At 37.1% G+C, this 15,072-nt stretch overlaps 1 protein-coding gene across 2 annotated transcripts in view; it reads left to right on the plus strand.

Moving 5' to 3' along the window:
- The window catches only part of STK3 (serine/threonine kinase 3), a 144,723-nt gene that overhangs the window by 95,575 nt on the left and 34,076 nt on the right, over positions 1-15,072 (plus strand). For both annotated transcript variants that reach the window (XM_075743654.1, XM_075743653.1), the window contains exon 10: positions 701-876. In XM_075743654.1, coding sequence (XP_075599769.1) covers positions 701-876 — 176 coding nt within the window. The remainder of the gene's footprint in view (positions 1-700; positions 877-15,072) is intronic.

Here is a 15,072-nt window from a genome sequence, read left to right on the forward strand (position 1 = left end):
ACAAATTTCTGTCATTTTGGGTTGTAGATAAATTTTTTTCACATTTAGTTTCATGAAAGGGATAATAGAATGGGAGTTCATGCTGATCTTGATCTGCTTTGTAGAGCTTTTGCAGCTGCATAGATGATGACAAAAATCCTGCAGGGTTTCTACACCATGGAGATAGGGTGCTTTGAGTGTGATCCCATCGTTTGCAGAGAATCCTCATTGCCGATGAATTTAATTAAGCAGTGTCTAGATGTAGTTTGTGCAGTTGTTTTTTGCAAGTTCTTTTTCTAAATAATTTTTAAATCTTACCTTTGGTGAAGCTGATGGAACTCTGTTGTTCCCTACAAGTGCCTGTGGACCAGGCCTTGAAGTTAGGGGCATTCAGCACCCAAAGGGATTCTTAGCACCTTGTGTTATTCAGTCTCTATAACAACAAATAGATATTGCATGAAGTAACTTCTAATAGTATTTGTGTGTGCAACTCTGAAATGTCTTGAACATTTCTCCACATTGTATCTTGCTACAAAAATTATCATTCTTCGGCTATGAGCTTTTATGCCAAAGATCCTCAGGGGACAAATGGAGGCTTGCACCAGATACAGATGACTGTATTAGTTTCTGTAAAATCCAAGAAAATTAATTAATAGAGTTTATTTTATAGTGCAGTAACTCTTTAATTGTTTTAACTTTTTTTTTTTTTTTTTAAACTAAGGAAATGCTACTTCACCGCAAGTTCAAAGACCTTCTTTCATGGACTACTTTGATAAACAAGATTCCAAGAATAAAAGCCCTGAAAACTGTAATCAGAACATGCATGAACCTTACCACATATCCAAAAACGTTTTCCCTGATAACTGGAAAGTCCCTCAAGATGGAGACTTTGATTTCGTAAGTACATTTTTATTGTTTACTTTCTTGCATGCTGTTTATTTTATATGTGCCAAAAATAGTTAATCCCTTTGTGTAACTATGTTAATACAACAAAAATAAGTAAACTTTCAAGAATATCATCCAGTTATTTAATCTTAATGCCTTATCCTGGTTGTTGAAATAAGTACATTTGCTTAACGCAGGAGCTTTTTAATGAGGAGTGATATGTGACATTCTGAATATACTTCTTTGTAATGACTTTTTTTAAATATTTTTGCTTCTTTATGTGTTATAACAACTTTAAAATTCGACCCAGTTCTAGTTAAAAAAATAAAACTGCCACCAGCCATGGAATATTGTTGTCATGTTTGCCGAGTATCTCAGTGAAATGATAAGAGTTTTAAGCTGGATTGGAGTCATTTAATCAATTTCCTTGGAGGTGGTTAAGATCACCTACTGTTTTACACAAGTCAGCTTCTTGGTACTATTCCAATAGCGCACATCTCTCTACATAGAATTATTCTTTCTAACACCGGTCTGTCTGTTTGAGGGTAGGATTTTTCCCCCTCCAAAATATGTGTAGTTTATTTCTTTTTGCCTATGTTGCAAATTATAACAGGGGCAAAAATAATATGTTCTTAAGTTATAGGTTGCTCTTAAAGTGAAATAAATAATTACTGTTTAGAGACTTGTAGATAATTATACCTGCTTTTCACCTTTGTTATTTTTAACATATTTGCATGAAAGAATTTAGTTTATCTGTCGTAGATTAAATATGTTCTTAACTGCAGTGCAGTAGCTAAATGTGATCATATGACACCTTTTTGAAAGTACACTTGGGATTTGGAGAAAAATGTTGTGTTTAATTTTAGGTGACAGCTGTAGGTGTGGGATTTTTTTCCCAGTTTTCACTTACTGCATTTCTACGTAAAGCTGACTCTGAAGTTTAAGCTATTGGAGTAAAGCCAGTTAAATAGCACACCACAAGCTGTTGCTGCTGGAGAGTTTTGATTAAGTTGAATTTTGGTTTGGGTGGGGTTTTCTAAAGCTTTTCTTTTTTTTTTTAAAACCATAAAATGCAATAGTCATCATCCTGATAATTGACTAACAAAATAATTATTTGCACTATTCATTGGAAAATAACTGGCTGTTATTTAAGTGGTGTTATTATAGTGGCAATAAAATTCCCCTTAGAACAATTTAAAATTCATCCTATCTTTTCCATTACTTGTTAAGAAATGCAAGCCGAAATGATGATTCTTGTAAATGCTAAGGTCATGATTCTATAAGTGCTTATCCATGAATAATTCACACATGGATAATCCCGTGGAACTTGTTGACATTGCTTGTACATATGAGCTTGTACAAGTTGCCTTCTTGAAATAGGAATTTGTTCTAGAACCAAACCTGAGGAGGTCTCATCTTCAGAAACTAAGTGCTGTTTGTGTTGTATGTAAACCTTGCTGGGGGTCTTAGACTGGCAAGTCAAAGACTTGAGAATCATTCTATGAATCATAGAATGGTTTGGGTTGGAAAGGACCTTTACAGGTCATCTGGTCCGACCCCCCTGTTATGGGCAGGGACATCTTTGACTAGTTGCTCAAAGCCCTGTCCAGCCTGCCCTTGAACACTTCCAGGGATGGGGCATCCACAACTTGTCTGGGCAACCTGTTCCAGTGCCTCATGGAAGTTACGTGATGTGCAGTTTGTCCTTGGCTTCCTAAAAAGGTGGTGTTGTAAGGCTTGTTGCTACAAAATTATTCTGATTTAAGACCAAATAGGATTTTAAAAAAATCAATAGTTATTTGCATGGGCAATGTATGTAGTTAGTTGAGCCGGGGGGATTTTGTTTTAAGCATGACAAAAGCCAAATACTTCCATGGATAAGCCAGCCTAAGAAAGAGTTTAGGAAGACTCTTCAATAATGGCTGTACTGCTTCAGAGTAGTCCACTCAAGCATACATTTCTCTGAAGCATCTGGTACATCTGTGACATCTGTGATGTCACACAGGATATTGGTTTTAACAGCCTGCTGGTTTGAACTATAGGCAATCATTATTTATTTATGTATTCTAGAAACACTTCTATTTCTATTTTAGACAGCGACTGGCAGTATTGGTAAGTGACCTGCAAGAGACTTTGTGAAAAGATAAATCAGTGGGCAGCATGCGTAATATATTGTCTGCTCTTTGTGAAATCAGCATGAATGTTTTCAGTTGCTGACATGAAGTCTTTAAATGATTCATGAAAGGGATAAATGATGGAAACTTTTTATACTAAATAATTCCATTCTGTTTTGTTTAGCATCAGCCTTAATAGGATCTAGAAAGGGATCCTAACAATAATTGCTGATAGTCATAATTTTATTTAAAGAAGGGATTGATATGCTAGAACTAAAATAGAAATGATCAAAATCTAACAATGCTAGTATACTCTAATAGTATTCCAACCTTCTATGTAGAAGAGGAGGGATGCTCTGTAATTTGGAGGTCACAGAACTCATTTGCTGAATGGTATCATTGTTCTTACGTACCCGTATACCCTTGTGAGCCATACATAGCACGCCAGGGCTGGCAGCCAGCAAGCCCTTTACTTGTGAGCCAGGGCAGAATGACAGTGCCATGCTAAGGAGAGATATTCAAGTGTATCAAATGGAAAGACTTAGAAGTTTATTAGTGTATGTGTCTCTTACAGCATAAACTAGAGAAGCAGAAATGTCATTGAGGTGAAAGGGAGAAGGAACAAAAAACCCAATCCTTATAAATCCCTACAATTAATCAGTTTCTATTTCTTTGTATAAGGTGAGACCTGCAGAATTGGGAGCTAGTTCTTGTGGCCAAATGGAATACTTGCTTTAGGTCGCAGTGGTAGTTTATCCTATTCCTAGTATATTTTACTGTTTGATAAAACAATACATAGTTATTTCATTTGTTTAAATGTACAAATACATGTAATTCAGACAGGGCAGATAGTCTTACACACTTGCTGACATTTTTAGGTGATGTAAATAAACGATACAGGAAACTTTTCTCATAAGGTGGATAAATGAAGTATAAAATAATGCAAAAGGAACTTAGCGCTAGGTCTGGTTTGAAAGTTTTTGTGTGGGCATAGTTTTCTGCCCTGACGTAAATGTTTTAAAAACTCCTTGCCAATGAAAATAGAAGACTTTTCCAAGAAAGTAAGATGCTTTGGTCATCAATGTGAGCTTTAAAAAAAGTAATTTTAGCAGCGTTTTTTCTTCCGTAAGTACATATTTATGCTTTGTTTTTCACTGTTGAAGTACATCTGTTTTGAAATTTAAAATCTGATTTTATTTCTTTTTCACTAATGCCATATGGGAATTTGAGATCCGTCTCTGACTGTTGGTCCTACAGGCCTTCAGTTCTGTGATCAATCTGTGCTGGTTAGTGGTGTCATGTTTCATGAATTGATGAGAAAAAATTGCCACTGCAGACCGTCAAGTTTTGCATTGTATTGAATCAGGTATATTGTAAGTAACTTTTAATTAGCATTAATTCTGATACTGTATAGTCACCTTGAATATTACATTATTCCAAATTTACCCTATTATGTATGCTTCAGGACTAAAATGCTGTTTTTCATCCATAAGATCTGTTTGGGGGATTTTACACTACATTTCTTCGTGCTTTAAAAAAACCCACAAACCGAACAACCAACCCCAAACATTTTTGAACATTGTCTTTTCTGTGACTAGGAATTTGTATAGGGTTGCTTTTTCTGATCTTTGTTTTCAGTTTTGTTGTTGTCTATTTTTGTTGTCTCATGATAAATTCTGAAAACCAAAAGTTATGGGTCTTTTATATCAGTGAATCTTAGGGAAATGTATTTCTGGGGAAGTACTTGCAAATGTTTTGGTGGTGTGTTTTTTTTTTTTTTTTTTCCTGCTTCAGCCTTTGAAATGGAAGTGTTGAAGTCCTGAGAGGATATAAATCTTACAAAAAACAAACTAGTGTTTATTCAAAGTTCAGTGCATTTTCTTTTTCAATGAATACTATCAGACTATAGGCAATTCTTTTACACGTTTTCATTTTTTTTAAGGGGCATACAGCAAATGGCAAAATTAAAGCAATATTTTTAACCCTAATTCTGTGAGGTTTACTTGGAATTAAGTGATGTTTTATTTGCAGTAAACCTTGATGCCAGTAAGTCTAATCAACAAGATACTACTCATTGTGAGGAAAAACGGCATAATGTATTTGAATAAGTAAAGATGCAGTAAAGCTATATAGTGTACGAGTATGATATTCATAGAAATGTTAATGATGCGTAACAGCTTTTCGTAATGAGCCTTAACTGTATAATGGGCTCACAAGTCAGCAGTTTGGATCAGAGTGTGGAGTTAGAGCAAATAACGTGTTTGTTTTGACCATCTAAGTGACCAGTCTGTTTAAGAACAGTTGTTTTTTGTAGATATTATGTACTTGTATGACCATGTTGCTGTTACAGTAGCTTAGTTCTTTCCATGGGGAATGTTTTCCATGAGATATGTACATGCTGGAGAGAGCTGTGTATTAAGTGAGCAGTATAACTGCAAGGTGTTGTTGAAGCAGCTTGCTCAAATTTGTTTTTGTCTTTCACAGTCGAAGATTTTGTGATATTTTGTGTGGCATGTATCACATTTTTATGGGCATTATAGAAGATAGTTTTCACCAAAAAAGGTGAACTTTTAATAAGCAAGAAGTGCTCAAAATTTTTATCATGTGGGGAAAAGCAGGTAAATTTAGCTTGCTAGATTGGTGTGCTATGTGTTCGTGTTGTTAAATAACCTGCTGCTTACATTTTTACTGTATCATGACATTTTACATCTCATTAAGATGTACAATTGCTCTGCAAATCCTTCTGCCCCTTAGTAACGTCTGTTAGTGTGGAACACGATGTTAACAAAGGATTTACATGAACTGCAGTGAAGTGATACCTAATTGATGATAACCTGTGAATTAACATTACTCAGAATGAGTTGCTAAACTTCATTTGCACTGATTGAATATATTATTTCATTTTATGAGTCATTTACTTTTTGTTATGAGATGATAAAATGTAAAAAGGCAAATCTATTTATTATAGCAATGCTAGGGTAACGATTTCTGTCTTTAGTAGAATTATTTCCAAACAGGAATGGTATCCAGATTGTTAAATATTAAACAGTGAACATGTAGATCATGTTTTGCAGTAACTGCAGTATCATGTTTAAGTAGATGCATTTTGGGTGACTTAAAGATTCTGGAACAGCAACAAAAATTTAAAAAGCCATCTGTTACCCTAGGCAGAATGTTTCCCTGAGTTTCAAACAGAACAAATACATTAGAATATAATCATTGTGAAATAATAGTATTGCAGATATTGAGCACTTTAGTTAACATTCATAAATGTATAATGTGACAATTGATCTGGTAAAAAATTAAATACCATAAAATAACTGAAGACCATACAGAATTGAATTAAAACTTCAGTAATAAAGCTAGGCTGAGTTAGCTTCCTTGGAAGTGCTTCTTTGTCCAAAACCTTGGCTGGGTTTACTCTGATTTTATTTAAGCAGCAGATGAGTTTGCTTGGTACAGTCTTCTTGCTATTTAATGTGAATGGATGTATTTCGTCTATTTTCAGTCATTTCAGATTCTCCTCTAAGTAATTCAAAAATTTTAAATTAAATATTAACATATATTAATTTTGCTTTGTTTTTAATTAGTTGCTTGAATATCATGAAGCATTTCCAGATGCTGACAGGAAGAACGTTTTCTTAACTAAGCAAATATGAAACTTAGCTTTCTGGGTTTGCATGGGCCGTCTGCATATGAGATAAACAGAAGTATTGTTGGTGTCGATGGTCTGCATGCAGAATTTCAGTCATTTCAGTTCAGACACAGCTAACCGAGGAGGGACTGTAAAATTAATATAATGAATATAATATGCTTTATGTAGCTCATTTTGTGAGGACAGTGTGAACCTCAGCAGTGAAGGTTTTCTGTGCCTCTTCTAATTAGGCGGCTGGTACAGCAGCTTCTTGTGTGTTGAGTGTTTATTTTAAAAAATCAAAGTTGTGGGGGTAATTCAATGGGAGAGAGATTCGTGTTAGGACTCCACTGTGGATGGTTTGCAGGTCATGGTCGTGGTTTGTTCGGCTTATCGTGCAGCTGTTCAGGCAGGCAGTAGGGGAGGTTGTCCCAGCCTGGCATGTAAGCTACAAATGTAGTATTGGTTGGGTTGGGGTTTTTTTGTTTGTTTTGGTTTGGGGTTTGTTTTGTTTTGTTTTTCATTAGGCAAGGAGAACACACTAACTTATTAAACTTTTTAAAAAAAAAATTTAAAAAATTCTGCAGGTCAAATACCGACTGATTTAACTAAATCCTGTTTGTATATTCTGACCACAGAAGGAGAATTATTTTTCTTGCAGAGAGTGGGGGAATACACTACCTGAGCAGAGTGTTTCTCCAACTGGTATTGAATGTAGGATCCTTCCTCTTTGAATATGTCCCTTCCCCTATTAGTATAGAAGTAAATAATTGAAAATCAGGCCTAGTAATTTGGTCTTATATACAACTAAATTGTTTAGGCTGTAAAACAGAATCAGGCCTTTCCGTTTATCTTAAATTGTAAGTTTATTTTAAAGCTGTTACTCTGATCATGGAGTCATTTATGCCAAAGTGCCAGTGCTGTAGTTCTGCAGTTTTGGAAGGTGAATTGTGCTTTCTGGCCAAGATTATATGATTTTTGTATTCTAAAATAGCACAGAAAAGACCCTTCTAGGCCAAAAAGCTTTTTGCATTCTTACATGTAAAAAACCAGAATTAAAAATTTTTACTTATCATTGACATGCACTCTGAAGACAAGACAAGAACTCAGGCTGGAATTGCTGCAATTTATTTGAAGTTAGATAGTAATAAGAATGTCTAACAGGATAATAATGTACGACAGCAGATTGCCTCAGAGGGTTGCAGAAGTTGCCGTTATTGTGAGTGTTGAAGACCTGGTGAGATAAACATGTCAGGAGTAGTTTTGGTGGCGTTGATCAAGCTTGGAGCAGAGGATCGTTTTAGGTGACCTCCTCCTCTAAATGTTTCCAATGGCCTTATTATGGCTTTTTAAGCTATGGCTTATGTTTGCAATCATAAAAGATGTCGAGAACACATCAGTTTTACAAGCTCAAGCTTTCAAAAATAGTGACATACTTAATTTGTTTATTAGGAGCGTCAGTATTTTGGAGGAGCTAGACCTTGGGTAACCTTGACAATTTTTGCAATTAGCGGTCAACTATTACTTCCAAACACGAGTCTGCCTCTGGAAAACTTCAGCCAAGATTCAGTCAATAAAACGTAACCGTGTTTTCTCTCCCGAAAGTTTAGAGTATCCCTGCCATCTTATTGTGTTGTGTCAAATAGTTTCAATTTGCAATGTGTTCTTTAATTACAAAATAGTTTCTAGTGAGAAGACACTTTAAAACTTATTTTTCAGCCAACTTTCTTCGTATAGGCTTAAGAACGAAACTACTTCACTCCCAAAAAGTTTAAATGCTTGCATCATCTAACACCCCCCCCTTATTTTTTTCTCATTACCTCGAATAGTGAGACTGAAGCGTAGTTCTAATGTATATATTCAGTTATACAGCAGGTCTGTAATTTGTGTGTAGTTTAAGGAGAACAAAGGAAAGAAATGAGTGAAACTGATGAGCTGGGGCAGCACTGCTGGTTTAAAGTAACATCTTGTTACCTTAGTAACCAGTTGTCTGTAGTAATATACCTCTTTGAGATCATTGTGTAATAGCTAAGTAATGTGTATAGCCTAGAAAGAGCTTGGAAATACTTGGAAAAAACAGTTGTGGCTGGACAAGTTTTAGATGAACCTTTTTGGTCCATCAGACCAATTCAGTTTCAGATCTCTCTATTCTGTTTTCTCTTACAAAAAAAGGAGAGGGGGGAGAAAGATATTTAATCCAAATAGTTTCCATGTTGCATGAATCACTGTTAATGTCAAGGCAGCATACCACACCTTTGTGTGTAATGTCTGATCCCCGAACTGAGTGCTGACACCAAGAGATGCGAGTTCTACTTCAGGGTTTCAGCAGAATTCTTTGAAATCATCTCTATGACAGTATCATGCAAATTAACCACCAAGAAACAAAAATCTGTTCTCCTACAATGATGATTAATGATAATGAAAAGAAGTAAAAATAAATCTTGCCTCAGGAGAGTGGGCGACTGGAATTTTGCAAGACTGTTTTAAGTTAATTTTTGTAACTCCTTAGTTTTCTAGATTTTTGAAGAGGATTTCCTCATTATGTGTTTTGCTAAAGAACATGGGGTGGGGTTTTTTCAATTTAGCTTTTTTTACCCTTCTTTTTTTTTTTAAATTTTTACTGGACTCAAATAGGAGTATGAGAACTTGTCAGATAGGATTCTAGCAATTTAACAGAAAAAAATTTGTGGATTAGTTCAGTGTCCATGTGGCTAACTCAATAGTCAAAAAGCTTGTATTAGATTTCTGTGCCTCATGTTTTGATAGGCAGCCAATAAGTACCATGTGTAGACTATATATTAAGCATAGATGTTAACAATATTTCATAAACAAAATACTGGAAATTAAATGGCTGACATTTAATACTATTGAGCTTTATGTAGAACAGAAAAAATTTGGTGTAGTTTTTGTTTGCAAACAACTTGTAGAATCTGAAGAAAGAGACTTCTGCATTAAGGCACTGACTTCAAACAGAGGGCTTGTAATACTTGGAGTTCTTTGTTATTTGGAATCAATATCTTTAGATATCTGATTAGATTGGACTTAGCATGCATTTACCAAAACCAAGGATTGCCCAGAATATTCTGGTTTACATGTAAATTTTATTTCCTTTTCTTGTAACTTGCATAACTCGGAGATAAAAGTGAACTCCTATGAAACGCGAAAGCAAAATCTGTATTTCTATAAGAATACACTTATTATTCTCATTTACTTGTATTTTAGTAATGTGTGAAATGTATACATTAAAATAATCCAAATGTCATTCTTTTACATTAGATCTCTGCCTATAGATGCCTTATAGCTCACATTTACTTTTCTTTATTGGGAGTTGTAGCATTGCTATGCAGTAATCATTTACTTCTGGTGAAAAAGGTTAGGCTTTTTATAGAGCTGTATGCTATGTAAAGCTCTAAGCTAACTGTTTGGAGACTTGATTTTTTTCATTCGTTGTTGTTACTTGTGTCTGGATAACAGTGTGCCTCATGGACAGCACCAGGACCTAGAAAAAACTTTGTAAAATCACCCTTGTGGGAGACCGAACCCAACAAAACCACAAAATTAATTTGACAAGTTTTTATACCTATTTTATAGTGTTATATGAGTAACAACGTAAAAATAAAGCTATGCAAGCCCGATATATAGAGCTGCAGCTATTGACAAACTCCCTAAAGAAGGGTTAATCTCATACTTGCTAAAGTCAGTGGCAAAGCTCCTACTGATGGCAATGTTAAGTGTAGCTGCTCAGATTATTAAAGAAAGCACTTTTATTTGTGTGCCTAAATGTGAGACTGCATTTAGGTTTAGAGTTAGAAATTTCACAGCTCAGACTGTTTCTCCATATTCATTAATTTAGGATAAGTATGCCTAGTTCCTAGGAAAGAAATACCTGAAGAATTAACACTTCCTTAGCATCTACTTAAAGATCTTGGTATTGCTTTAATTTACGTTTGTGTTGACAGTGGGAGTTGTACAGATATAAGAATACTAGTAAAGAAAATGTAGTTTCTTAAGCTAAATAAGACATAGCAGGACAAAATTGCTCTGAAGGAAACTTCTAAAGGTACAGTAGCATAGTTACAGCTGTTTCAAAAAGCTGCTTGATGGTCAGCTGGGAACCCTGACTGCATTTCCCTGACAATTTTTAGTGTGCCATAGTAAGAACTAAAACAAGTTAGCTTAAACCGTTTTGAAGAATTTAACTTATTTTACTTTGCTTTGCAGCAGACTAGGGTGATGGACAAGGTTAGGTCTTCAGCTGAGAAGCAAGAACTTGTCAAACCGCACAACCTTGACTGCACGATCCTGTATGAGCATGCTGTAGTGCTTATAGATGTGAATTACATGGAACTTTCTAAAAACATGTTTGAATATTTTTTCCCTCATGGTGTCACTACAGCCCAATATATTTAGTTGTTTTTTATATTTGAATATTCTTCTTTCAAGTAAGAATGGAGGAGAAAATGTTCTTCAAAGACACTTACAGACCAAACTTCCCCATCACCCCTAAAAGTTCTCCAGATCCAAAAAGTTGTCAGTAAAAATGAGCTGTCCCAAAATTACTATTTCTTCTAATTTGTTGTGCCCTCTTTGAAGATTGTGCTTTTTGGCATACGAAATTACTTTTAAAGTATGTGAATGGAAGAAGAGGCTTTCTTCCTGGGAGGTCCTCGGGCATCCGTCCCACTGGAACCTGGAGGATGTGCTTATATATTTTTGAAGGTAGTTCCTCATGTGCTTCTAGTGAAAACGTTTGGGTTGTTTTTGGGTTTTTTTTCCCTGCAGTGTCAGTTGGATTATCGCTTTCACAGAATGATAATGATTTTTTCGTTGAAGTTAATTGTTACTTTCAGATTGCCATTCATTATAGTCACACGTTCTAAATGCCATCCACACACAAGGAGAACGTGCGCTCTGCGGAGATGGATAATAACCTCAAGATGAGAACTATTAGCCTGATAATGTTCATAGAGATATAAATGTGATATTTCCATGGTCCTTCTGATGTGTGTATATAGGGTGGAATGGGCTTTTTATTTTGGGTTGGCAAAGTTAGAAATTTCATTGCTATTTCTGTCTTTCTAAAGAGTTTCCATTAACTAGTAGAATACTACTGTGAGTCAAGGTAAAGAGACCAATGTAAGTAAGCCTGCATTCAGACAGATTCAATTAAAGTCATGAGGACATTAAATTAAAAAATGAAACTGATGCTTGTCTTTTGGGATTTTGTCTGTAAGTAATGATTCACCAAGATGTGAGCACCTGTGTGCAGCCCACCTTCAATGGTACTTCAGAGAAACAGAGGAGGAATTGGCAGGAGTGTGTTTATCATAGTGCAGCTTGGTGTGTGAGTGCTTGGCTGTTTCATTTGTTGTCTTTTGAGCTGGTTAACTTCCTTGTCATGGGTTTCAAAGAGACCTGGTTTACAGCAGTTGTTTTTCCCTACATCAAGTTCTCTGACAACTGCTAGCGTGTTTTGAATGGTACTGTAACATAGAGCCTTCTGAAGGAATGACGTTATGGCCGAATAATGCACCATTCAGTCTCAGCGGTTAACAGGATTTAACTCCCAAATTGTGCAGTGCCCTTTTATTTAAAAAAACAAAAACATAAACCAAAAAATGTAAACCCCAAACAGTTTTCAGAGTAAAGGATATTTGCAGAGAAAAAGAGATGGAAAAGAGCTGATGCCTTCGAAGAGGATTTCTGAAGGATTTGGGGGAAGGAGCAGTAGGTGGAGGGAGGCCAAACTCAGTGTTACTTAAGCATCCTCGTGGCCTGTGAAACTCAAGAGCCTTGTTTCCTCCTTTCTGCTGGCTGATGACTCTATGGCAACAGCCCACTGATCATCTCAGAGGTGGGCTAATTCAAAACTATAGGAGAAAACAGCAATGTGTGAAACAGTGGTTAGTTTGAAACTACCTGACCTGTTTTCCATGTTTTAAAGAGCTGTTGCTACAGCAACAGCAGCTCGCCGAGGACCGAGCGCTGCTAAGTTTCAGAGGTTCAGCAATCGTGTGTGTGGAGGGGGTGTATCACTTCCAACACCAAGCTGTGTTCTCTGCACCCAGCTTTTTTATGGATACCTATGCTACCCTAGAATTAGCATGGACACTTTAGAAAACTTATTACCTAAATCCTAATGGAGCAGTTTACTAAGCTAGCTTGATTTCAACCCTGTTCTTCCTTTGTTCATCTTCTCCATCTTATTGCAGCTTCCCAAAATAGAGCACATCCAAAGAACGATAGTTGCTGTATCCTGTGGTCCTCAAACTGTCCTGTCACCAAACCCCGTGATCATTTTGTTCTGCAGTTCCACATCTCATGTTATTGAAGTCAGCAAACATAAGCTGTTTGACCATGGGTTAGGGAGAAATTAATTCCAGAGCTGAGATGCCTTCATTGAAAAATAGCCTGACAGTTTTAATCAGTGAATTACTATCTGAAATGCCTCTGCTGCTGGCAATTGCCATTGTAACATATGGGGGAGAGAGGATTTTGCACATGGTCAATTCAAGAAACTATTTTACAGCTTTAAATTGAAAATCAGTGCAGTGAGCTTCACCTGGCATCTGGAGCGTGCTGTGCTTATTGTGAAAACTGTCACTTAGTAAATGGACAACAGTATAGTATGCGAACAGAAATGTTTGGTTAGTAGAGGTGTAATCCAATTTTCAATTTACTGCAATTTTTTTTATTACGGAGTGAGAAGAGTGGCTGTAATGCGATCCATGTCTGAAAGGAAAGTACATTCTTGCCAAGCACAAATTTCAGGAGAAGACCTCATCATAACTGCACCTCAGATACGCAGAGCAGTTGGGAGCCCAGCAAAGCACCTTAATTACAGTATGACTGATGCCTCTACCTTACTGAGTGGGAGCTATGAGAAGAAAGAACACTCTGGCTAGCTGTTTTTTTTCTTTTTGTTTTTTTTCCAAATCTATTAGCATTGTTTCAGACTTGCTCATGTTGAGCCATGGATTGAAAGCCTTCCTTCATCCCTAACAAGCAGGTTATAAGACCAAACATGAAGGAGAATGTTCATCTGTGATGTTTAGTTTATTGGTTTTCTGGGAAAAAGTGATGTGATAATTGTGAACGATTCTCAACTAATCTCATTAAATGCAAAATAGTTTTAATAAGTGAGGGAATGATGCATTTATGATTGCTTGACCCATCAGGGGCCCATTCTTTAACTGAGTTTTAACCCATAGTCATGTAATTAAAGAATGTGTTACAGTGTTCAAGTATAATAAGAAAAGTGCAAAATTAAGGTTGCTTAAGAAGGAATAAGTATGTTCTTCCCTAATGTCTTTCAAGTATTTGACTGAACATTTTTAAAGCGTTTTATGCAGAATTTAATTTCATATCCATTTAAAAAGGAAAAGGAGGAAGAAAAGCAACATGCCTCTAAGCAAATGCACGGAGCATGGGGAACAAACAAGAGGAGCTGGAGACATGTGTGTGCCTGCAAGGCTATGACATTATTGGCATTACAGAGACGTGGTGGGACAGCTTCTATGACTGAAGTGTTGGGATGGAAGGGTACAGGCTCTTTAGGAAGGACAGGCAGGGCAGGCGGGGAGGGGGCGTCGCCCTCTATGTCAATGACCAGCTGGAGTGCATGGAGCTCCACCTGGGGACGGAGGAGGAGCCCACCGAGAGCCTATGGGTCAGGATTAAAGGGAGGGCTGGGGCAGGGGACATCATAGTGGGGGTCTGCTACAGGCCACCTGACAAGGGAGACCGAGCAGATGAAGCCCTCTGTAGGCAGATAGGAGCAGCCTCACATTCACAAGCCCTGGTCCTTACGGGGGACTTCAACCACCCTGACATCTGCTGGAGGGACAATGCAGCTGAGCGTAAGCAATCCAGGAAGTTCCTGGAATGTGTTGATGATAACTTTCTCCTCCAAGTGATAGAGGAGCCCATGAGGAGAGGTGCCATGCTGGACCTTATTCTCACCAATAAGGAGGGCCTGGTAGGGGACGCGAAGCTCAAGGGCAGCCTTGGCTGCAGTGACCACGAAATGGTGGAATTCAGGATCCTCAGGGCAGCGAGGAGAGCACTCAGCAAGCTTGCTAGCCTGGACTTCAAGAGAGCAGACTTTGGCCTCTTTAGGGATCTGCTTGGTGGAATACCATGGGACAAAGTGCTGGAAGGAAGAGGGGCCCAAGACAGCTGGCTAATATTCAAGGGTCACCTCCTCCAAGCTCAGGAGCGATGCATCCCAACAAAGAGGAAGTCAAGCAAATCCACCAAGAGGCCCCCGTGAATGAATTTTTAACCACTGGTACCCAGATCACAGTGTCTTCTGTTGTTAGAATAAGTATGCTGGCTGGTAGAAAGAGGAAATCAAAAGGAAGAATAGACTACTGGGAGCCTGGATGGAGGGAACAGGGAAGGGAAGGAAACAAGGAAGATTGACCTCCTCTTTCTCCTCGCTCATGGGGATAGGATCAA

This window comes from Balearica regulorum, chromosome 2 (genome assembly GCF_011004875.1).
Source record: "Balearica regulorum gibbericeps isolate bBalReg1 chromosome 2, bBalReg1.pri, whole genome shotgun sequence".
NCBI classification, from domain to species: Eukaryota; Metazoa; Chordata; class Aves; order Gruiformes; family Gruidae; genus Balearica; species Balearica regulorum.